At 36.5% G+C, this 26,278-nt stretch overlaps 1 protein-coding gene across 1 annotated transcript in view; it reads left to right on the forward strand.

Moving 5' to 3' along the window:
• Positions 1-26,278, forward strand: part of Sulf1 (Extracellular sulfatase Sulf1) — an 893,213-nt gene that overhangs the window by 409,525 nt on the left and 457,410 nt on the right. Inside the window, exon 4 of the mRNA XM_068376733.1 lies at positions 19,042-19,181. Coding sequence (XP_068232834.1) covers positions 19,042-19,181 — 140 coding nt within the window. The remainder of the gene's footprint in view (positions 1-19,041; positions 19,182-26,278) is intronic.

The following is a 26,278-nucleotide window of genomic DNA, read 5'->3' on the forward strand; positions in this document are numbered from 1 at the left end:
TTTATTTCTGATATGTGTTTATTTACTCATGCAACTAACTAGTGCACAACTTCATGGATGCTTGATATTTTGTAATGTATATTTGTCTTCCTGATTTATTGGCATATACATAACCACCGTCCTTCGCTTAATTCGTCGTCGCCTAATTCGTCTGAATCCTATTTTTATTTTGTTATACATAACTTTCGGTTCATGTGTCTATCAATTTCTAATATCACTTATTATTTAATCTCTTTCGTGTGGTGTTGAAAATTCTTATTATCTCAAGATGATTTTGATATATTACGCCAATATCTTTGCTTCCAAGCATCAAGTATAAGAGAATTACTTGGAATGCGAAAAAAAAAAAAAAAACATATTTGCAAACAAGTAGTTGCCTCTTAAACTTTTTATTTTCCCATTCTTTGAAATTCTACTGAATTAAATGTTTATTATTTTTTTCAGAAATCACATTTCTATTTGTGGATTTTTTATCAACTGTTTTACAAATGTGATAGTTGCCCTGTGTGTGTATATATATATATATATATATATATATATATATATATATATATATATATATATATATATATATATATATATATATATATATGTATGTATATATATACACACAGACACACACACACATATATATATATATATATATATATATATATATATATATATATATATATATATATATATATATATATATATATATATACACTTATATATGCGATAAATTTTGCATATTTAGACGTATTCAAATAAGCCATATATTTTAATACATTAATGTCTGGATTATCTTACTGACCTTGGGATCAGAGCCCCAGGTGGAAACACTCAAAGACAATAGCATCTGACCGGCCGGGATTTAATTCGTTTGAATCCCGGTCGGTCAGATGCTATTGTCTTTGAGTGGTTTCGCCTGGGGCTCTGATCCAGAGGTCGGTAAGAGAATCCAGACACTAATGTATTAAAATATGTGGTTTATTTGATATATATATATATATATATATATATATATATATATATATATATATATATATATATATATATATATATATATATATATATATACTATATAGTGTTATTTTGCAATGTTTTTTGTTCAGTTCCGGATGAAAGTGATTTACCTGGCGAATCGTCGCTGAATTGTAAAGGAGTCTACGTTGGGTTCGGTTGCTATTAACCTACCTTTAATGTAGCATTTCTTTGTACTATTAAACTTATTCTGTAATAACAGAGTTTTAAGTTGGTTTTATTTGGATAAATGAACTGCACAAATTACGTCATTGAATCGAATTTATTTTCAAACATGTAGTTAAAGGTATTAAACAGTCAAATCATTCTTTTGTATATATCAACACTTCAACTCAATCGTTATACGTAAAAGTATGCACGTCTACAAACACACATCAGTCATAGAAATCCAAGCAATTCTTTTCATATATATTCTTAATATGAAATATTTAGAAATGAGTATTAGACGACTTTTGTGCAAAAGATAAGAATCTAAACCATCTTACGTTTCTTATTTTTTCCCCTTAGAAATAAGGAAATTAATAAACTATATAGGAGAAGTAATAGTAAAAAAGATGAAATATCTGGCAATCAGTAACAACGTTAAAATAGATCTGTCATATATAAACTGCGAAGAGATAATCATATCATGTCTATTTGTTTAACATAAAAACCGTCACTGTGAGTCTGAATGAAGGAAGCAGCACCGATTCAACTGTCTTGTTAAGTCACAGCTGGAATAAAACTTCTAGAATACTGTGTCGTGTTGATCCTTATGAAGGAGAAAGCAAGGCTTACAATTAACTGCATACTTAGTTAGAGACTCAGGTTTGTATAGCTAGGAAAAGTAGAAATCACTGAAAATTTTATGTTTTTAAGATAATTGCACTGCTTTTTGTATTTACTTCAGAATTTTGCAGTATTCCTATAACACTCTGCTTCTGATTTATCTAACTTTTTCCCAGTGCGTGATGGTATTTCTTTTTCATTAATGTCTAACTGTCATTCGTAAATGTGTTTTGTTGCTGCTTGGTGTGCCTCTCTAATTGTATGTTCCGGAGTATATTGCTGTACTTTCCCTTTTTTGAATTATGGCATGACATATGTAGGTCACTGTTAGCGGCCTCTAATGATATATTTGTTTTACTATATAACATATGCCTTAGTATATTGTTGGGTTTCTGGTTCCAGCTGTGTATGTCTTTATATTCTAATGTTTTGCGAGCTGATATGTTTTGTGCTTCATGTCTAGTGACAATAAAGGGTTTCATTGTAGGCTGTGTCTGGAGATGCCTTCTGCATCTCATGTTGAGAAGCTTTCACCTATAGTGTGTTGCAATTATTTTACTTCTGGTGCATGAGGTTATAGAAGAGTTTAGTTTTAGATTTCTTTTAGTTAGTTCTGTGTTTACAAAGCCTTATTATCTTCTCTATTTTCCTTGTGTTTATGGTTATGACTGTTAGCAATTTTTTCACACTCAGATTCATTGACCATTCTTATGCAATCAAAATATATGATGGGGGGAGGATGTGCATAACAGGCTTACCTGGCTGTAAATATCCTACTGTATTGAGTGATTCTAAGAAATCTGTGTGCCAGTTGGGTGATTTCATGTTGTCGGAGTTGTCTGTGTTCTGTGAAACGACTGTTTATACAGATTGGTAAAAAAGTATTTCCTGCTGGTTAGTTAAGGTTTTATATTCTTCTGGGTGGCAGGGTTTGTTATGGTGTGTGATTCATCACTGATATCGGTGCCAGATTATGGAACACGTATCTAAGTATGAGTTTATTCTCATAGTAAGTTGGCCAGGGCACTAGCCACCGGTTGAGTTACTACCACTAGAGAGTTAAGGGGTCTTTTGATTGGCCAGACAGTACTACATTGGATCCTTATGTCTAGTTACGGTTCATTTTCCCTTTGCCTACACACACACACACACACACACACACACACACCAAATAGTCTGCCCTATTCTTTACACATTCTCCTCTGTCCTCATACACAGGACAACACAGATTACCAAACAATTCTTCTTACTTAACTGTAATTTTTCATGGGCAACTTTTCTCTTTGTAAGGGTAGACGAGACTCTTAAGCTATGGTAAGCAGCTCTTCTAGGAGAAGGACACTCCAAAATCAAACCATTGTTCTCTAATCTTGGGTATTGCCATAGCCTCTGTACCATGGTCTTCCACTGTCTTTTTTTGGGTTTGAGTTCTCTTGCTGAGGGTACACTTGGGCTCACTATTCTATCTTATTTCTCTTCCTCTTGTTTTGTTCAAGTTTTTATATCTTGTTGCTCATCTTAAAATATTTTATTTTTCTTTGTTTCCTTTCCTAACAGATATTTTCCCTGTTGGAGCCCATGGGCTTATAGCATCCCGCTTTTCCAACTAGGGTTGTACCTTAGCAAGTAATAATAATAATAATAATAATAATAATAATAATAATAATAATAATAATAATAATAATAATAATAATAATTTGAATCCCTCTTTGTAAGCTGGTGGTGGAAAAAAATCAAATTGCGGGCATTGTTCATTCTGTGTTCAGGAGATTCCTAGGAAGGCTTCGCAAGTTTCGAACGTGGTTTTCACTCTGACTAAAAAAATTCCTTTTAGCATTTAGAGTTCACTTTATATACCTACTCCATAGTTTTGATAGATGTTAGGGGTAGACACCCCTTCTCTAGGGGTAAAGCCTTTAGTGTTCAAAACTAGGAATAAACCATCTGGGCTCTTGATCTACAGTATATGTAATATTGTGAGTGATCATTGCCCATAAGTTTCTAGAATACCCTCTCTCTATGTAAATTTATTCATTCATATTCATTATTTATTATATCTAAACTTTAAAGTTCCATTTTTTTGTTGAAAATATAAACATTAATAATAAGAAAAATAAAGGAATGAATGAATGTGCTTACATATAACGAACTATGTATTGGCTGGTACAATTTGATTTCTCTCTCTCTCTCTCTCTCTCTCTCTCTCTCTCTCTCTCTGCACAGAAACAGAGAAAAGAACGGATAAACTAGAATCTCAACATATACAAATATGACATATTTGATTTATACATTATTCATTCATATAATCAAACAAACAGACGCTCTCTCTCTCTCTCTCTCTCTCTACAGAAACAGAGAACTCTCTCTCTCTCTCTCTCTCTCTCTCTACAGAAACAGAGAACTCTCTCTCTCTCTCTCTCTCTCTCTCTACAGAACAGAGAACTCTCTCTCTCTCTCTCTCTCTCTCTCTCTCTCTTTCTACACAGAACCAGAGAACTCTCTCTCTCTCTCTCTCTCTCTCTCTCTCTCTTTCTACACAGAACCAGAGAACTCTCTCTCTCTCTCTCTCTTTCTACACAGAACCAGAGAACTCTCTCTCTCTCTCTCTCTCTCTCTCTCTCTCTCTCTCTTTCTACACAGAAACAGAGAACTCTCTCTCTCTCTCTCTCTCTCTCTCTCTCTCTCTTTCTACACAGAACCAGAGAACTCTCTCTCTCTCTCTCTCTCTCTCTCTCTCTCTACACAGAAACAGAGAAAAGAACGGATAAACTAGAATCTCAACATATACAAATATGACAGATTTGATATATACATTATTCATTCATATAATCAAACAAACAGACGCTCTCTCCCTCCCTCCCTCTCTCTCTCTCTCTCTCTCTCTCTCTCTCTCTCTCTCCCTCTCTACAGAGAAACAAAGAAGAGATCAAGTAAGCTAGAATCTCAACATATAAAGATATGACTTCTATCAAATTCACAGATTTTGTAGTCTCGATAAACACAGATTTGCAATATACATTATTCATTCATATAATCAAACAAACTTTAGACAATCTCTCTCTCTCTCTCTCTCTCTCTCTCTCTCTCTCTGTGTACAGAGAAACAGAGAAAAGATAAAAAGCTAGAATCTCAACATATGCAAAAATGACTTCTTCAATCAAATTCACAGATTTTGTAGTCTCGATAAGTACAGATTTTCAATATACATTACTTCATTACTTCTTGATATAATCAAACAAACACTAGAAACTCTCTCTCTCTCTCTCTCTCTCTCTCTCTCTCTCTCTCTTCTAACAGCAAACAAGTAATAAACAGACATGAAGCGAAGGCTATCCTAAAATTGTAAGAAAGAGCTGTTGGTAGAAATAAGAGAGGCAAAGCCCCAGATCGCATTGCAAGACAATTATAGGCTGTAGTCGGTTTCCTTGCTCGAGGCCCCTTACTTCTGCTAGAACAAACATGGCAATCTCTTCGTCCCTTCGGTCTCCACCCTTGGGATCGTATGGCTCAAGATGATAATTCTCAAGGAGCTGGTCTGGGCAAATTCAGTCATGTTGTGCAGAAGTTATATTTCTTACTCTATTTTTTTCCGACTTAATCCCGACTGAAATGGCCTATATTTTACAAGAAGTTTTTTTACTACATTCAAGGCGAACTGCTTCAGTGACATTTTTGTAGAGGTTATGAATATATCATTGGCTTATATCCACTACACGAAAAAATATATTTTTGTACAGGGAATTACTTTACAAAATATATTGTTGAGACTGAATTTCTACAATAGAGTTCGTATATCAATTAGATTGAGATTTTTTTCTAAAATTTGCAAAGAAGAAACAATTAAATCAAATAAAATCTTAAAATGCATGAAAATTGCCTGTCATTAAGTATTTGGTCCCAATCATTATTATAATGATATTCCATTATGTTTAGATAAAAACAGAAGTACCAAGTGTTACAGATTATCATTATATAAAGATTTATTTGTTAAAAGAAAGTCTTATTTATGCAAATAAAAAGTGGTTAGTGTTTGGTATGTCTGACATTATTTGATTATCATGAGGAGGTCTTACTTTAGTAAATAAGATATAGTCATTAGAAATGTTATATGACTAATAAAATACATTTTGATTGACTAATAGGCTTCAAATTGCATTTAAATAGCAGGTTCGGTGGGCACTCCTGCAATGTCATCTTTTTCAGTAGTGAACATGGAATAGAAATATCTGCCCTTCTGTATGGCGCTGAATCCACTTGGTAATAATGCTTTTGTTTACATTGAATACACTACCTATATCTCTGGCGCTCATATCATTGTTGTGCATGATGATGAAAGCTCTTCATTGTTCTTTAGAAGTTTCTATTTTGTTTAGAGAGGCACATCAATCTGTTATTATTATTATTATTATTATTATTATTATTATTATTATTATTATTATTATTATTATTATTTGCTAAGCTACAACCCTAGTTGGAGAAGCAGGATACTATAAGCCCAGGGGTCCCAACAGGGAAAATAGCCCAGTGAGGGAAGTAAAAAAGTAAAAGTAAAATATCTTAAGAACAGTGACAACATTGAAATAAATATTGCCTACATAAACTATGAAAACTTTAACAAAACAAGAGGAAGAGGATTTGGCAGTAAACCATTCATTTGTAAAACTGTTCTTAGTTTTCATATCATACATTTTTTATTACTTCCAAATAATTATACTAAAGACAAAGTAATCAGATTATCATCGAAATATGTAAATCTTCATTCTTATCTCCAATAAGAAAAAAGGAAAAACATGTTTTTTATTAGTCTATCCGTGACGTCAGCCATCGGGCGGGAAAGGGAGACAAACCAACTAATCAGTTGACTGCCAATTTGATCAAAATTAGCATTTAGTACACACACACACACACACACACACACACACACACACACACACACACACACACACATCCATCTGTCTGTGTTATAAGTAATGTTAGCTCATTTCATTAATTCTACATTTCCATTATGTTTGTCATAAGAAACAGGCATCGACCGTTATGCTTTCATTTATTGGCCTCTTATAGGAAGTGATACTATGCTATATAATTGTAGACCTAGTAGGGCAATGGTCATTTTGTATTACTATGGGCCTAGTATTATTTGAAACTTAATCCCTCATTATACTGTAATAATAGGGATCTTTGTATCATTATAAGCCTATTATATATGTCACAAATAATTGTTATCATAGGACTGCTATATGATTTAAGGCTTTAATACATGCTGGGTATGGTAACAATTGTAGCTTAGCATTTTATTTCCCAGCTGCTGCTTTATGTTTGTGAAAACATATATGAGATATCTACGTTTTTTTAATGATATGTAAAAGGAATCGCCAGTCTGTACCTTATAGGGCATCCAAAACATTGTTGTCAATTTCATGACATCAATATTTTTTTAAGCTCAAGTCATTCTATTATAAGCCGAGAATAGCTTAAAATCTGTTATAAACTTAATAATATGAGCTAAATTTACTGAATGGTCGTTAAACACCAGTTACTTCCCACTATACATAATTTAGAAATCTACTAGAGAAAGACATGTGGTGCAAAAATACTTTAACAGCTGAATCTTGTAACGTTTTCAAAACACTAATGCATTTCAGAGAAGGACAAACAACGTTTAACGCAAATATCTCTGAAACGAATCGTTAGATCAGTAGCATTTCCAGCACACTGCTTTTAACATCCCAACCTAATTTTTGGCCAACACCATATTGCTACAAGTGTTATGTTACGAGTTTACTGGTGAATGATATAAAGGAAAGCCGACTAGTCATGTTGACGCATTCTTAGGAAACCATGTCAGTTCTGAAACCCCCGCCCCAACAACAACGCCTTCCAAAACCATTCCATAAGTACCCTTACTTCTGTCTCCTATTTCTCGCCCTCCTTATCCCTCCTCTTCTCGCCCAAGCTCTTCGCCTCCCTCATCACTCTTGTGTCCCTCCCTTATTGTCCCATCACTAATTACCTGTTATGTTAGAATCTCCTGTAGTTGTAGATGTTTGGATATGATTATGTACTTCGAGTATGGTGCAATTCTATGGAGGCATGATGAAGAGCAAATGCTGTCCTGCATCCGCGGGACCAAAGGGACAACATTCTAGACTTTGTTGCTATTGGCCATGCCTCGACAGTCAATGATTTACACCCTTCCACTGCTTAAGTCATACCGTTGGCCAGAGTTGGGGTTACCTGAGAGAGGGAGAAGAGATATGGGAGACGAAACGAATCCAATGGAGGCATAAATTGATTATTTAGAAAATGAAGAACAAATGAAGCAGTCATGAATGATTTTATTGGGTTGGCCAAAACTAAAACTCACCTGATCTTTGTGATTGCCATAGACATGTCTGTTATAATCTGGCTATACGGCCATTAACAATAAGATTAGCCATTACTTTCATGGTTGTTTGAGGAGCTTGTGGGAGAGTAACTGGTCCCCGCTCTAATTTTGTGGTGTCTGAATTTGCATGGATGTAGTATGGTGGAGAGTAAAAGGTGTGAGATTGGAAATATGTTCTTGAATAGAAGGATGGATGTATTGGCCTTTTGTGAGATAAAGATAAAAAGGAATGGTGGAGTGATGTTTGGTGAAGTGACAGGTCGACTATCTGGGATTGAAAAGGGTGTGACTTTATTGCTGAATGAATGGATGGCAAGTAGAGTAGAGGAATGGAAGGAGGTATTATCTAGGTTAATGTGGGTAAAGGTTAGGTTGGGTAGGGAATGTTAGGCTTTTGTTTTTGTGTATTGGCCAGGTTGTGAGAAGAGTGAAGAGCAAAATTAATTCTGGATGAATTAACTAGATGTGTAGAAAGACTCAGTAGAAGGAATTATGTAGTTGTGGCGAATGACTTAAATGCCAGAGTGGGTACTGGTGAGGTAGAAGGTGTCATTGAGAAGTATGGCATACCAAGTGAAAATGAGAGAGGTGCGATGCTGGTAGATATGTGTGTTTAACAAGATCTGGTGATAAGTTGTAGATTTTTCAAAAAGAAAGCTATAAACAAGTATACTTGGGTAAGAGTGGCAAATAGAAGAGTAGTCGAAAGAACATTAATGGATTGTGTTGATAACAAGAAGGATTGAAAGATGTACATGTGTTTAGGTGTGTGACTAACAGTATGTCTGATCATTTTTTGATTGAAGGAAAATTAGTCGTAGCAAAAGAGTGGGGTGTGACGGGCCGAGAGAGGAGTTGTGAACTCAAAGGCAGATTGAAAACGACTGAGTTTTTATATTAAGGAACACTCTTCTTTATATACAAAACCTCAAGGCAACAGGACATAACATGTTCGAGAGACAGACAATGTTCAGAGCAAAACAGCAGACATGAATTTTCATGTTCGTTTGAGTGCGAGGGAAGAGCGAAGATACAAGCATATTATATACAAAAGGAATTATGTACAATTGTGTGACACACGGTTGGTACATGGCTCCCCCTCTAAAAATGACATACTGAACATGTTAAATAGGTGCCCTGAATCTGGAGAGGTAGTGGTAAAAACTGCGCCGATTAGCGACAGTGAGTGGCTGTAGAAGTCGTTGGTTGGGGTGCGAGCGAGTGGTGGATGATGGGTGGCTGTTGCCGCTCCGGTTCGTCACGGGGTAGGCGAGTGTGTCCTACGGCATTCATAGGCGTGTGTGTCCTACGGCATTCATAGGCGTGTCCTACGGCATTCATAGGCGAGTGTGTCCTACGGCATTCATAGGCGTGTGTGTCCTACGGCATTCATAGGCGTGTCCTACGGCATTCATAGGCCTACGGCGTTCATAGGCGTGTATGTCCTACGGCATTCATAGGCGTGTATGTCCTACAGCATTCAAGTCAGCTTCGGTTGAAGTTGAATAGGTGTCCTCTTCGTCACGAGAGGAGGCGTTGATGGAGGTTTTGAAGGTCATGAAGTGGCTGTCCATAAGGGCACGAAGCAGGTTCACCTCACGATGAGAGCTGTCTGCGGCAGGTTGCAGGCGAGTGATACTGGTCATTTTCCCGAGGGTGAGCGAAGCCCTTTGGTCTCCCAACGGTTGTTGAGAGAGCTGAAAAGGCGTTGCTATACGGGCGGCTGGCGACGGCGAGTACTGCTGCAGAAGGTATGCGTTGACAGCGTCATAGTAACGGTGAGAGGTGGAGGGTGGGGGAGGCGGGAGGAGCGAGTCACTCCGGGGTCACCAATGTGACGGGCCGAGAGAGGAGTTGTGAACTCAAAGGCAGATTGAAAACGACTGAGTTTTTATATTAAGGAACACTCTTCTTTATATACAAAACCTCAAGGCAACAGGACATAACATGTTCGAGAGACAGACAATGTTCAGAGCAAAACAGCAGACATGAATTTTCTTGTTCGTTTGAGTGCGAGGGAAGAGCGAAGATACAAGCATATTATATACAAAAGGAATTATGTACAATTGTGTGACACACGGTTGGTACAGGGGACATAGAATGGGGGGATGTAAAAGAGAGTAAGTGAAGGTTGAAGAGTTGAAAAAAAAAACAGAGGTAAAAATTTATATCAAGAAAGGTTGGGAGTGGCATGTGGCAGGGTGAAAGTGAAAGAAACTAGTGTGATCTGGAGGAGGAATGTAAGTTAGTAAAAGAAAATCTTGTTGGGCTTGCAAGTGATGTGTGTGGCAAAAGGATTGTTAGAGGCAGCATGAGGAAGGGTAGTGAAAGGGAGAATGAAGGAGCGAAAGTGGAAGAGAAAAAGAGGGCATTGGAAGAATTACTGCAGAGTAATAGTGTAGAGAAGTTTGAAAGATATAGAGAGAAAATGTGGAAGTAGAACACAAGGTAGCTGAGGCAAAGAGGGTGGCTGACTGGAGGTGAGGTCAGGGATTGGGCCGTTCATATGAAGAGAAGAAGTTTTGGAAAGATGTGAAGAGAGTAATGAAGGGTAGCTCGAGAAATGAAGAAACAGTGGAAGATGAAAATAGAAGGTTGTTAAAAGTAGATGAAGCAAGGAAAATATGGGCTGAATATTTTGAGAGGTTGCTAAATGTTGAGGATAATAGAGAGGAAGAGATATAATTGCTGTTGCAGGTGTTGAGGTGCCAGTGATGGGAGATGAGAAGGAGAGAAAGATTACATGAGAGGAAGTGAGGAGAGCATTAGATGAAATAAGAGTAGGCAAAACACCTGGTATGGATGATGTGAGGACTAAGATGTTAAAAGAAGGGGGAGGGGATCACTGTACTTGAATGGTTGATGAGATTGTTTAATATCTGTTTTATGTTGTCAATGGTACCAATAGAGTGGGTGTGTGAGAGTATTATTTCGCTACACAAAGGCAAGAGAGATGTGTATGAGTGCTGTAACTCTAGGGGTATTAGTTTGTTGAGTGTGGTTGTAAAAGTGTATGGTAGAGTGTTAATTAATAGGATTAAGAATAAAACAGAGGATGCAATCTTAGAAGTGCTGGGTGGTTTTAGGAGAGGTAGGGGTTGTAAAGATCAGAGTTTTACAGTTTGCCAAATATGTGAGAAATATTTAGCAAAGAGTAAGGAGGTGTATATTGCAGTTATGGATCTGTGGAAAGATTATGATAGAGTTGGTAGGGAAGCAATGCGGAATGTGATGAGGTTATACAGAATTGGTGGAAGGTTGTTGTAAGCAGTGAGCAAAGCGTGTGTTAGGATAGAAAATGAAGTGAGCGAGTGGTTTCCAGTTAGAGTGGGCCTGAGATAGGGATGTGTCATGTTGCCATGGTTGTTCAATTTGTTTGTTGATGGAATTGTAAGAGAAGTGAATGCTTGAGTACTTGGTTGAGAATTGAAACTGATAGATGAGAGTCATTATGAGTGGGAGGTGAACCAATTGTTGTTTGAGGATGATAGTGCATTGTTTGCAGACTCAGAGGAGAAGTTGGGTTGATTAGTGACAGAGTTTAGAAGGGTGTGTAACAGAAGGAAGTTGAGAGTTAATGTGGGTAAGAGTGAGGTTATCAGATGCACGAGAAGGGAGTTTGTTGCCAATCTGATGGAGAGACAGAAATTGAATTTGTTTAAGATTGTGTCTGAGGAATATGGCTGGTGTATCTTGATTAGATAGGGTTAGGAACGAAGTAGTGAGAGTGAGAATGTGTGTAAGAATGAATTAGCAGCTAGAGGGGATATGAATGTGTTAAGTTGATTTGGCCGAGGTTTGGATGGATGGATGGAGTGAAGAAAGCTCTGGGTTATAGGAGGATAGATGTGAGAGAGGCAAAGGAGCGTGCTAGAAATAGGAATGAATGGCGAGCAATTATGACGCAGTTCCGATAGGCCTTGCTGCTTTCTTTGGTTGCATCGGTGACCACTGAGGTAGCAAAAGTAGGGGATTCGGCACATGAAGCTTCATTGTGGTGGATAACGGGGGAGGGTTGGCTGTAGCACCCTAGGAGTACCAACCAACCTCGGCTAAATCCCTCGTCATGCCAGGAGGAACAAAGAGAAGAGTAATCCCCTTTTTCTTTTTTTATTTCGACTACCCCATAAAATTGGTTGAAGTGCCATGGTAGATAAATAGATTGACCCACCTTTCATTGGAACATAACAGTAACTATTAGATAATATTAAAATTTATGATACGTACATACTGTACATACTGTCATACTCAATTATTATGTACAGTTTGATGCAGGAATTTCTAGTACACCTTGCTCAGAGGAAATGCACCTAGTCACTTCCTCACTGTGCAGCGAGTTCCCCTCTCACCACTTCTGCCATCTTTTCTTACACTAAATGTTTGGTTACTTGGTGTGAATTAAGCCTGTGGCAGGGTGCCCTTCCAAGATGGGACAGGGATGGTGTGACTGGGAATGAAGAGGGAAATGGGGTGGGGGAGAATATGATATTGGGATAGGCAACAAGTGGTCTGGGGACTGTTCGGGATGTTGGTGGAGAGTTAGAAGAGTACCCCACTCTTGTCCAATTATGTAGAACCTCTTAGATATGTTGACTGAATTAGGCTTAATATCTTTCAGTAAACTTCTACAGTAACACATACAGTATAGCAATAAGATAGGTTGACCATAAATTAGGCTGGGATGTAAAAGGCAGCGTACTGAAATATCATATTGATCCAGCAATTCGTTTAGCAGATATTTGCTTTAAATGGTGCTTGTCCACTGCTGAAATGCAAAGTAGCTAACTCATACACATATGTTCAAAAGGATTTAATAAAAGTCTATATATTTATATGTTTACAATTGTTTAATGATACATTTCATTTCGACTTTATACCCACTGTTAATTATGTACCACACTGTTAATATATATGGAAATACAGTATGTATCATTTATAATATAAATATTTCTGTTTTAGAAGTGAATAATTCAAACAAAATGGACAACACAAAAGGGCATTCATTTCTCTCATCACCGATAGTTTTACTTCTATAAAGGCTGTAATAGCAAATATCATTGGTTAAGAATGTATAAAAGCATAAAAATTCCTATTAAAAAAAAAATAATGCAAATTATATGTTTCCACAAAGCAGGGTGAGGGTTAGTAGGCCTAACCATATTTGTATGTTTATATAGGGTATTATAGGCAGGCCTTGAAGCCTGTATTCAAAATACTAGAAAGAATAGTAGAAGGAAGGTTGAGTTAGTTGATAGATATACATGAGCAGCAGCAGTTTTGGTTTATGAAAGGAAAGAGCACTGTGGAGGCTATTATCATAATAAGAGAAGTCCAAGAGAAGTTTATAGAAGGAAGCATGAATGTTTATATTTGTTTTATGGATCTTGAAAAGGTATATGAGAGGGTATCAAGAAGGTTAATGTATTGGTTTTTTAAGAAAGACAGGAATGCCAAAAAGTGGGTGAGGTTAGCGAGGATGATGTTGGAGGGGGTACAAACCACTAAAAGACAAAATATGGGGAGACCTAGGAATTTCCTGTTGATGTTGGCCTCCATCAGAGATAGCTTTGAGTCAATTTTTGTTACTTATCATTTTAGACACTGACATAATTAAGGAACAACGAAGAATTGTGGGAGCTGGTTTTCGTGGATGATTTAGTCATTATAACACACTCCAAAGAAGAACTGCAAAAAAGTTTTTATTATAGAAAAGATCCTTAGAAATTAAAGGATTGCAATTAATCATAGGAAATACTAACAATAATTAGTAGTAGAGAAGGACATGAAGACACAGACATTCAAGTGGAAGGGGGTACAGTGATATAAGAGAACAATGAGTTTAAGTACTTTGTATAAATGATAACAGAGGAGGGAGTTACTGAGAAAGTGCAGATACAGAGTGAAAGAAGTATGCCAAAAATGGAGAAAAGTAATTGAAATTGTTTTAGACAAGAGAAAAGATTATAAGACAATTATTGGGCTCATACTATAATATGGGGCAGAAACTTGGATTCTTAAGAGGAAGAAGAAAGTACTGTTAGAAGGAACTGAGATGAGGATGTTGAGATAGATTGCTGAATATGACTATTGGAAAGGAGGTAGAGTGAAGATATAAGAAGAATGTGTGATGTACAGTATGTAATGTAAAGGAGAAGGCTAGGGGAGCTCATCTGAAATATAATGGCAATGTAATAAGAAGAAAAGCAGTGGAGCGAATCAAGAGAGCTAAGATCATGCTGGTAATGGGAAGGAGTGGGTGGCATCAGTGGATTAGATAGATGGATGTGGTAAGAAGGTATATGGGTGTGGAGGCACTTGGGGAAGAAGGAACAAGGAAAAGAAATAGATGGAAAAAGTTGACTCGTGCTACCAACCTGGCAATACAGTGGTATTAATAAGGTCAAAAGAAAAAGAAGTCATCTTTGTTAATTTTGTTTACGATAAGTAAACGATAGGTAATAAACAGGCAAAACTTGAAAATTCTCTGTGAATAAGATATTAACCCTCTCCAGACCCCCAAAATAGTGTAGGCCGGAGCAAAAAAAAAAAAAAAAAAAAAAAAAAAAATAGTCAGTTCCTAATTAGAAAATTCATAATCATTATAAAAACTATGATGGTTTAAATTTCAGGTATATGATGACAATATACAGCTAGGATAACAGGTTAATATATTTCCCAGTTACCAAGAAACTGTGACCATAGCTTATATGTGAATTGAATGGCGGTATCTGTGAACCTGCACCACTGGGCAAATAGTTGCGAGATACTGCTTGCTGAATATAGCTATATACCTTATGTCTAAAACATTGAGGGAACTGATGCAATACTTCCGAGTATATTTGCATGTGTGATTTATCTACGAGGTGAATATTTTGAACAAACTCAATTATTGCATCCGGTTTCACAATGGACTCCTCAGTCTTGAAATATCTTAACCCCTTTCCATCTCGTCCATGTGAATGTTTGTGAGGAAATTGAATTGATGGTGGTCTTTCCACTTTAGTGTCAACACATGGTTTCTCTTTTTTTTTCATTGTATGGCTCTCCCATATACTACATGTAAATTTTGGCATACCCTTTATTTTTCATATGCAGCATTGTTTTCATTGGGGAATGTACTAAAAGTAAAACTTATGTACTTCCGGATTTATCATAATCTTTACCACTGACCCTGGATATTTCAGAATTTGATCGTTGGGTACACCCGGGCACACTATTCTATTTTATTTCTCTTCCTCTTGTTTTGTTAAAGTTTTTATAGTTTATAAAGGAGATATTTATTTGAATGTCACTGTTCATATGATATTTTTTTTTTATTTCCTTTCCTCACTGGACTATTTTCCCTGGGCTTATAGCATCCTGCTTTCCAACTAGGGTTGTAGCCTAGCAAGTAATCTATCTATATACCAAGGCACTTCTCCCAAGTTTGGGGGGTAGCCGACATCAAACAAATGAAAAAAAGGGGACCTTTCCTCTCTACACTCCTCCCAGCCTGACGAGGGACTCGGCTGAGTTCAGCTGGTACTGCTAGGGTGCCAAAGTCCACCCTCCCCCGTTATCCACCACAGATGAAGCTGCATAACGCTGAATCCCCTACTGCTGCTACGTTTGTCATCCAAGGCGACCGGAAGGAGCAGCAGGGCCTACCGGAACTGCATTACAATCGGTCGCCATTCATTCCTATTTCTACTACTACTAATACTACTACTACTACTACTACTACTACTACTACTACTACTACTACTACTAATAGTAATAATAATAATGGTATCTAAAGCCATTCCAGTTAGACAATCACATATAGTGTGTATCTTAAACCCAAACGATTTCTTTTAGTTCTTATATATTGTTTGATATCAGACACCCTTTGAACAAGCTATTCTTCAGTAATAAAATTTTGGAATGGCTGGAAATATTACTGAAACAATTTTATATCATGGTCATGTTGTTTCAATTTTTCAATCCATTCTCCCATGTATTTGCCCTTCATCAATCAACAATAGTTGAAAAATATTTATATCTGAATACCTATCAAAGCTAAAACATTTTGGAAATGTTTTTGTATTGAGATGAATGTCAGTTGAGCAATACTCACAAACACTATGAATATTTACGTGAGCCATTTACAGAGAAGCCAAGAATGACTATAGGTTAGGTGAAAAAAACTGCCTTCCATCTCCTTATCTCCTTTGTATTAGGATTGCGTCCAAGAATGGACTGCTCTTGGTACTGGTTTTTCTCTTATGCCATTATGTTTGCTACTTCTTCATCCATAATTAATAAAAAAAAGTTACACTCTATGGCATCAGGGCTAGACCAAAATTGTTAGTGATTCCTGCTTCATCTCTGAAGTCATATTCCATTGAAACAAAAATAACTTAATTTTCCAACTTGTGATCCATTGAGATTGCATGTACACATTAAAAGAGAGTTGTGACCAAACTAATTGGATGTATCAGTGTTCATATGTCATCCCATAAGGGCTGTTTGTGCTTTACCACTCCTGGCTGAAGTTTGAAGCTGGAAAATCTCAATGTTTATGAGGATGATTCTGAAAACTGATGTTATTTTTATTATGATCTTGTTTTCAGTGTGTGTGGTTTTTGTTTGAATATCCTTTACTTCCCAATCTTTCATACATTTTTTTTTATTGGGCCCTTGAAAGAAGCTGAAATGAGAATTTCTTGGCAGTGTATGTTCCTGTGTCTTTCGGATTGGGGGAAGAATTTTAAATTATGTTCTTTTAAACGGGTACTGTGTAATCTAATATTTTTGCAACATTTATTGGAGTGGTGATCAAACAATTATGACATTACCCTATTTTAATATATTTCCTATCATTAGAGTTTTCCTCTTCAGGATGGTGTGGGAGAGCATGATGCCCTTTTTCAATTTCAATTAGGCTTTTGTAGCTACTTGATAAGGTACGCCTGAAGTATTACGTTTAAGTGAGTCAACAGGATTGTGTTTGTTGGTACTTGTGTTAACTGTGTGGTAAGCTTGGTAGAAGTTATTACCTTCATTTTAATCTGTGATAGGATATAACAACTGTGGTGGAATAATTGTCCTCTCTGGGTTAAATGATTCCAGTTTTAAGGTACCTTAATTTTACTGTTTTGATATTTACTTCGTTTTTTTTAGCAGTTACTGGAACAGTTTGATGACATTCATTATAATTTTTCTCCCTCAAGGGTGGAGAAAATGTTACTAGTTAGGAGGCCAGGGGCATCTCTGGCAGCTGTTTGAATACTTAAATTGTTATACAGTTGTTTTAATTTCTTTCATGGGGATGAAGGTTATTAGGATATTGATCACGGTGTAGCCTAACTGGATGGCAGCAAGGGAAGAAATCTTAAGTATTGCAGCTGAGAATGTAGTTGATTTGAGCTGAATTTATAGATACTCCCTCGAGTTAGCTTGGAAGATCAAGATTTTTTCCTACTCGCTGGTCAAAGTTTTTATAGTTTATAAAGGAGATATTTATTTGAATGTCACTGTTCATAAGATATTTTATTTTTCTTTATTTCCTTTCCTCACTGGACTATTTTCCCTTTTAGCGAAGATCAATAGACCTATGGTGATGCAGATGTTTTTGCTAGGAAATTATTATTGTGTGAGATGCTTGGCACAGCAGACAGGCTCCCTTGTTACTGAATTTGGGCAAAAGGTAGATAGTTATCTATGTTTGCTCACTTGAATAGCTATTGAATTTTCTTGTTGTTGATAGGAAGGAACAGCAACTCTTGGTGAAGTTCAGGTTGGGTTTCTCATTCTGGAAGTGAAGAGCCTCCAGACACTGGACTAAAGTGACATAGTTGATGATATTGATGCTCTCATATTGGTTGTTTAGAAGTGTATCTTGAGGTTCACTGTTTTACATAGCACAAGTTAATTTCATGGAGTTTGATAATGCAGAATAACTCGCCCCTATTGAGCAGGATTCCCCGAAGAGGATAAACATAGTCTACCGATATAAAAACCAAATCTGCTGGTATTCCTGTAGATTCTTTATGACTGCCATGTGCTTCACTACCAAGAGATGTGGATCAGGGTAAAAGTGCATGGCACCCAGACACAAGTCATCAGGAAAATTTGTGCTCTAGTGGCTCATCCACATTCTTGGGCACAAGAAATCATTTTTAAGTCGATTTGCTGACTCGTGAGGTCCACACTATACCCTTAGAAACATAATTCACATTACATATACAAGAGCCTGCCTAGCCATAATGGATATAGGCAGTTTGCGAAAACAAGAACGCCCGTTTCCATTCGACTTCTCATCGCAAGAAGATTAGCTGTGACTTGTTAGAAACATCGTAAAGCATCAGGAAAGAATCAAGCATACCAAAGAACCCAGTATCGATTACGGATTTGTTTGCATTCCGCTGAACCTGATTTACAACCTGTTCATATTCTATTTTGTAGAATTAATAGAATTTTAAATTATTTGCATAGCTTTTTAATCTGACGAATATATTTAGGTGCTATACTCATGAATATGAGTATAACTGAGAGACGAGTAATGAGAAATAAAGAAAAGATTTCTTATAAAACATATAACTGCTGAAGTAAACATCCTGTTTGTGTTGTCGCCCTCATTGTTTTTGTTTTTGGTGTTGTTGTTGTAAATTCAATTTCATAATTTTTCTTATTTGTATTAGAAGCTTGAGTCGGACAACTTTTAAATTAGCGACAGCATCCTTATTCAAGATATGTTCATGCCTTAACGAGTAATTTATATAGTGTTTTTATCGGTTATTATTATTATTATTATTATTATTATTATTATTATTATTATTATTATTATTATTATTATTATTATTATTATTTGATCTTTTGATTATTTGTGCTTCGTCAAACAGGATCTTTGAACTACATGCCCCGTCTGATGAACATCATGAGAGATGCAGGAGCCTATTTTCCCCAGGCTTACACATCCACCCCTATGTGCTGCCCTTCCAGGTCTTCCATGCTGACCGGGATGTACATCCATAATCATGAGGTAGGTCAGAGGCACGCTTCCGCATTGGGTCTGCAATTCTTTTCGAATACTTTTTATTTAGTGCATTTATTTTATTTTTATTTTTTATAATAAGTGATCTCATCTGTGTTTATTTGCTGCTTTTTTATGTAATGTAGATTCTTTTTATTATTCATATCAAGAATTATTTCATCGTTTATTCCCATATTGTGACTGTTATTTTTAACTTCCATTACCTGCTTTTGTTTTCTCTGTTCTCCATCTCTTTGTCATACGTTCTCCAGTCATTAATCTTAGGTTTTTTTATTTTTTTTTAATTGACATTTTCTGAAGACAAAGACAGACATTTATTCTTATTTATATCCAATTACTAGAGTGAAGTGAGCAACGCTCATAAAAGAAATCAGGTTAGAACTGTCATCTTCCAAAACTTTGTTTCAAAACATTGAGGTTTGTTAAGATCAGGATAAATATCCCAAAGTTGCTGTGTCCAATGGGATTAGAGGTGGGGGTGAGGTTATTAATGTCAGTCCACCTCCCGCAGTGCAATGTAGACACTACATTATAGGTCGTACGTTGGCTAGGGCACCAGCCACCCGTTGAAATACTACCGCTGAATTGATTGATTTGAGGTTTAAAGTTATTGGGTCCTTTGACTGGCCAGACATTACTACTTTGGATTCCTCTATCTGGTTACGGTTCATTTTATTTTTGCCTACACATACACCTAATTTCCATAACTCCCATATTCTCTAAAGTTTTTGAACGTCTTCTAGCAAAACGTCTTAATAGATTTGCTGAAGGTAATCATCTATTCCCTAGTTTGCAATTTGGTTTTCGTAAAGGCCTTGGAGCATGTGATGCCCTTCTTACAGCGTCCAATGCTGTACAGAAATCCCTTGATTGTGGTCAGGAAGTTCGTATGATTGGCCTTGATTTTAGTGTTGCCTTTGACCGTGTTAATCACGAGGCCCTTGTTTTCAAACTCAAACAGTTGGGAGTGGGTGGGTCGTTTCTTAGCATTATTATAGATTTTTTAATAGATCTGAAAGAGTTGTTGTTGATGGGCACCATAGTGAGTATAGGAATGTGATATCTTTTGTTCCATAGGGTAGTGTTCTTGGCCCATTACTTTTCATACTATATACACATGACATGTGGTTTGGTCTAGAAAACAAGCTTGTTGCATATGTATTTGATGCTACTCTCTTTGCATCAATTCCATTCCCTGAATGTAGATCTGGGGTTGGGGAATCCCTTATAAGAGATCTAGCTAAAATTAGTGCATGGTGCAAATTATGGGGTATGAAGTTGAATCCTAACAAAACTCAAAGTATGATTCTAAGTAGGTCAAGGGCAGTAGCTCCTCAACATCCGGATCTCAGTATTGATAATGTTTCTTTAACTTTGTATGACTTTAAAAATGTTAGGTATGATTCTCGACAGCAAATTTACTTTTGAGAAACACATTAGGTTTGTGTCTTTTTCAATTGCACAAAAAAATGGCTTATTGAGAAAGTCTTTCAAGATTTTCAATGATCAATCTATTCTGAAGAAGTGTTTTAATTCTTTCATTCTACCATGTTTCGAGTATTGTTCTCCTGTCTAGTCTTCAGCTGCTGATTCTCATCTTAATTTGTTGGATAGAAACTAACGGTCTATTAAATTTTTATTCCTGATCTAGATATTAATCTTTGGCACCATCGTTCAATTAGTTCATTATGCATGTTGCATAAGGTTTTTCATAACTCTGACCATCCTTTACATTCAGATCTTCCTGGACAATTCAGTCGGGTTTGTAATACTAGGCAGGCAGTTAATTCTAATAGCCAGCCTTTCTCCATCATAAGGCTCAATACTTCATGTTATTCTAGTAGTTTTATTCCAGCTGCGACCAATTCTGGAATGATCTTCTTAATCCGATAGTTGAATCGGTAGAACTTCAAAAGTTCAAAGTTGCAGCAAATGTTTTTATGTTGAGCAGGCTGACATGAGTCTTTTTATAGTTTATATATGACATATCTGTTTTGGCGTTGTCACTGTTTTCAGAATGATTTATTGTTAATTTGTTCTCATCATTTATTTATTTCCTTTCCTCACTGGGCTATTTTTCTCTATTGCAGCCCTTGGGCTTATAGCATCTTGCTTTTCCAACTAGGATTGTAGCTTGGTTAGCTTGGTTAGCAATGAAAATAACAATGATAATGGCCGGTTATAATGTCAAAGTCATAGTAGGCTACAAGGGTAAATTAATGGCTGGTCATAATCTCTAAGTCAATGCAGGCAACAGTGATAAAGTAATGGCAGGTCATAAGGTTAAAGTCATAGCAGGCTACAAGGATGAAGTAATGACAGGTCATAAGGTCACATCATAGCTGGCTACAAGGTTAAGTAATGACAAGGCATAAGGCATAATAATAGCAGGCTGCAAGGGTAAAGTAATGTTAAGTTATGAGGTCATAATCATTGCAGGCTACTAGAGTAAAGTAATGGCAGCCTATAAGGTCAAAGTCATAGCATACTTCAAGGGTATAGTAATGGCAGTTTAAATGGTCAAAGTCATAGCAGGCTATAAGGGTAACAGTAATGGAAGGCAATAAGGTCAAAGTCATAGTAGGCTACAAAGGTGAAATAACGGCAGGTTATAAGGTAAGTCATAGCAGGCTACAAGGGCGAATTAATGGCAGGTTATAAGGTCAAAGTCAAAGCAGGCTACAAAGGTAAAGAAGTGGTAGGTTATAAGATCAATGTTATAGCTAGCTACAAGGGTAAAGTAATGATAGGTTATAAGGTCAGTCAAAGCAGGCTACAGGGGTAAATTAATGACAAGTAAAAAGGTCAAAGTCATAGTAGGCCAGTTCTTCTTTGACTCCAGCTTTTCTCATCTCTATATGGGGTTGCTGTTTCTAGTCAGCCTTCTCCATCTTCCTCTGTACTGTATCTTATTCCCTTAGACCCTTCCCCTTCATGTTATTCAATAAATTATCTTTCGACATGAAGTTTAACCTTTCCATCCATCTTTTGCCCTCCATCTATATGTTCAGAACCTTTTGACATACATTCTCTCCTCACGACATGACCAAACCATTTCGGTGTTCTTTTCTGAGCTTTTTTTGAAACCGCTGATACTTTGACTGCCCCTGCTTAATGCATTCCAAATCTTATCTGTTTTTGTGAGACCACACATCCACCTCAGCGTTCTCATCTTGGCCACTTCCATTTTTGTTTTCTGGTCTTTCTTTATTGGCCAAGTCTCAGCCCCAAAGACCATGGCTGGTCTAATAACACTTTTATAAAACTTTCCTTTAACCTTTTCACTGTTCCTCCTATCACAAAGTATCCCTAATGACCTTTTCCAATTCATCCATATACACTGAATTCTATGACTTACTTCTGCATCAACGTTTCTATTTTCGCTCATAACAGAACCAAGATATTTGTAGGAGCTAAGCCTGTTTACAGTATGTCTTTTTGGCCTAATTTTACTGTTCCCTGCTATTCCTCTCCACCTGTCCAAATACTTTCGGTCTTTATTTTGCTAATTTTTAAGCCTCTACTCTCAAGTTCTTCTCTTCATCTTTCTAGCTTGAGTTGGACCCCTTCTCTTGTTACATCTGTCAGCAAAATGTCATCAGCAAACATTGCACTCCAAGGCACCTCTTTTAACCTCCGATTTTATATTGCATCAACTGCATCACAAATTGTTGTCTCTTTTCTCAATCTTCCATCTATAATTCTTTCATATATTTTCATTGTATGTGATATTAGCTTAATTCCTCTGTAATTCCCACTCTTTTGCACATCATCCTTCCCTTTGTAGATTGGGAACTATTTAGCTTTTTCTCCACATGTCATAGCTGGCTGCAAGAGTAATGTAATGCCAGGTTATGAAGTCAAAGTAACAAAAGGTTACAAGGGTAAAGTAATAGCAGGTCATAAGGTCAAAGTCATAGCAGGCTACAAAAGTAAAATAATGGCAAGTTATAAGGTTAATGTCATAGCAGGCTAAACTGATAAAGTAATGGCAGGTCATGAGATCAAAGTCATAGCAGAATACAAGGGTGAAGTAATATCTGGTTATAATTAGTCATGGCAGGCTACAAGGGTAAAACAATGGCAAGTTAAAAGGTCAAAGTCCTTACAGTATACAGTGATAAAGTAATGGCAGGTTATAATATTAGAGTAATAACAGGCTACAAGGGTAAAGTAATAACAGGTTATAAGGTCAAAGTCATAGCAGCTCAAAAGGGTAAAGTGATGACAGGTTATAAGGTCAAAGTAAAAGAAGGTTACAACGGTAAAGAAATGTCAGGTCATAAGGTTAAAGTCATAGCAGGCTACAAGGGTAAAGCAATTACAGGTTAGAAGGTTAAAGTCATAGCAGGCTACCGTGATAAAGTAATGGCAGGTCATAAGGTCAAAGTCCAAAGTCTTAAAAGGTTACAAGGATAAAGTAACACCAGGTTATAAGTTCGAAGTCATAGCAGGCTACTACTTCTTAATTAATTCCGGATCTTATCTGTTTTTGAGAGACCACATATCCACCACAGCTTTCTCATATCGGCCATTTCCATTTTTCTTTACTGCTCTTTCCTTATTGGCCAAATCTCTGCCCCATAGAGCATGACTTGTCTAACAACACTTTTTTATAACCTTCCTTTAACTTTTGGACTCTCCAATTCATCCATGCGCACTTAATTCCATGACTTAGTTCTGCATCGAGGTTTCCATTTTTGCTTATTACAGAATCAAGATATTTGTAGGACCTAACCTTGTTTATGTCATCTTGGCCTAATTTCACTGTTCCCTGCTATTACTCTCCACCTGTCCACATATTTTCTGTCTTTATTTTGCTAACTTTTTTAAGCCTCTACTCTCAGGTTCTCTCCATTTTCTAGCTTGAGTTGGACCCCTTCTCTGGTTACATCAGTCAGTACAATGTCATAAGCAAACATTGCACTCCAAGGTACCTCTTCTCTAATTTCCTATTTTATATTGCATCAACTGTGCTCATTCCTGGCATAAAACCCAATTATTCTTCACAATTTGTGATTTCTATTCTCAATCTTCCATCTATAATCCTTTCATATATTTTTATTGTATGTGAAATTAGCTTAATTCCTCTGTAATTCCCACACACTTGCACATCATCCTTCCTTTTGTAAATCGGGACTATTTGATTATTTCTCCACATGTCATAGCGGGCCTCAAGAGTAATGTAATGGCTGGTTATGAAGTCAAAGTAACAAAAGGTTACAAGTGTAAAGTAATGACAGGATATAAGGTCAAAGTCATAGGAGGTTTTAAGAGTAAAGTAATGACAGGTTATAAGATCAAAGACATGGTAGGTTACAAAAATAAAGTAATGACGGTTCATAAGGTCAAAGTCATCAGGTTACAAGAGTAAATTTATGACAGGTTATAAGGTCAAAATCATTGCCAGCAACAAGGGTAAAGTAATGTCTGGTTGTAAGGTCAAAGTCATAGCAAGCTACATGAGTAAAGCAATGTCCCATTGTAAGTTCATAGTCATTATTTTACTAGTGTAAAATAATGATATGTTCTAAGGACATAATCATAGCAGGTTACAAGGGTAAAATAATGACAGGCTATAAGTTCAAAATCATAGCAGGTTTTAAGAGTAAAATAATGCCTGATTATAGGGTCAAAGTCATAGCAAGTTACAAGAGTAAAGTAATGACAGGTTATAAGGTCAAAATCACAGCAGGCTACAAGGGTAAAATAATGACATGTTAAAAGGACAAAGTCATAGCAGGTTAGGAGGGTAAAGTAATGGCAGGGTATAAGGTCAAAGTCATAGCAGGTTACAAAAGTAAAGCAATATCTGGTTGTAAGGTCAAAGTCATAGCAGGTTACAAGAGTAAAATGATGACAGGTTATATGGTCAAAGTCATAGCAGGTTACAAGAGAAAATTAATGACAGGTTATAATGTCAAAATCATAGCAGGTTACAAGAGTAAAGTAATAACAGGTTATAAGTTCAAAGTCATAGCAGGTTACAAGAATAAGATGATGACAGATTATAAGGTCTAAGTCATAGCAGGTTGCAAGAGAAAATTAATGACAGGTTGTAAGGTCAAAGTCATAGCAGGTTACAAGAGAAAATTAATGACAGGTTATAAGGTCAAAGTCACAGCAGGCTTTAGGGGTAAAGCAATGTTTGGTTGAAAGGTCAAAGTTATAGTCGGCTACAAGGGTAAATTAATGGCAGGTTATAAGGTCAAAGTCACAGCAGATTATAGTGATAACGGAATGGCAATTTATAAGGTCAAAGCCATACCAGGTTACAGTGATAAAGTAATGACAGGTCATAAGGTCAAAGTCATAGCAGTATACAAGAGTAAAGTAATGACTGGTTATAAGGTCAAAGTCGAGCACGCTAAAACTGTAAAGTAATTGAAGGTTATAAGGTCAAAGTTCAGTAGGCTACAATAATGGCAGTTTATAAGGTCACAGTTATAGCAGGTTACAGTGATAAAGTAATGTCAGGTCCTAAGGTCAGAGTCATTGCAGGCTACAAGGGTAAATTAATGACAGGTTATAAGGTCAAAGTCATAGCAGATTACAGTGATAAAGGAATGGCAATTTATGAGGTCAAAGCCATAACAGGTTACAGTGATAAAGTAATGACAGGTCATAAGGTCAAAGTCATAGCAGATTATAGTGATAAAGGAATGGCAATTTATGAGGTCAAAGCCATAGCAGGTTACAGTGATAGAGTAATGACAGGTCATAAGGTCAAAGTCATAGCAGATTACAGTGATAAAGGAATGGCAATTTATGAGGTCAAAGCCATAGCAGGTTACAGTGATAAAGTAATGACAGGTTATAAGGTCAAAGTCATAGCAGATTACAGTGATAAAGGAATGGCAATTTATGAGGTCAAAGCCATAACAGGTTACAGTGATAAAGTAATGACAGGTCATAAGGTCAAAGTCATAGCAGATTACAGTGATAAAGGAATGGCAATTTATGAGGTCAAAGCCATAACAGGTTACAGTGATAAAGTAATGACAGGTCATAAGGTCAAAGTCATAGCAGATTATAGTGATAAAGGAATGGCAATTTATGAGGTCAAAGCCATAGCAGGTTACAGT

Source organism: Palaemon carinicauda, chromosome 7, assembly GCF_036898095.1.
Source record: "Palaemon carinicauda isolate YSFRI2023 chromosome 7, ASM3689809v2, whole genome shotgun sequence".
Classification (NCBI taxonomy): domain Eukaryota; kingdom Metazoa; phylum Arthropoda; class Malacostraca; order Decapoda; family Palaemonidae; genus Palaemon; species Palaemon carinicauda.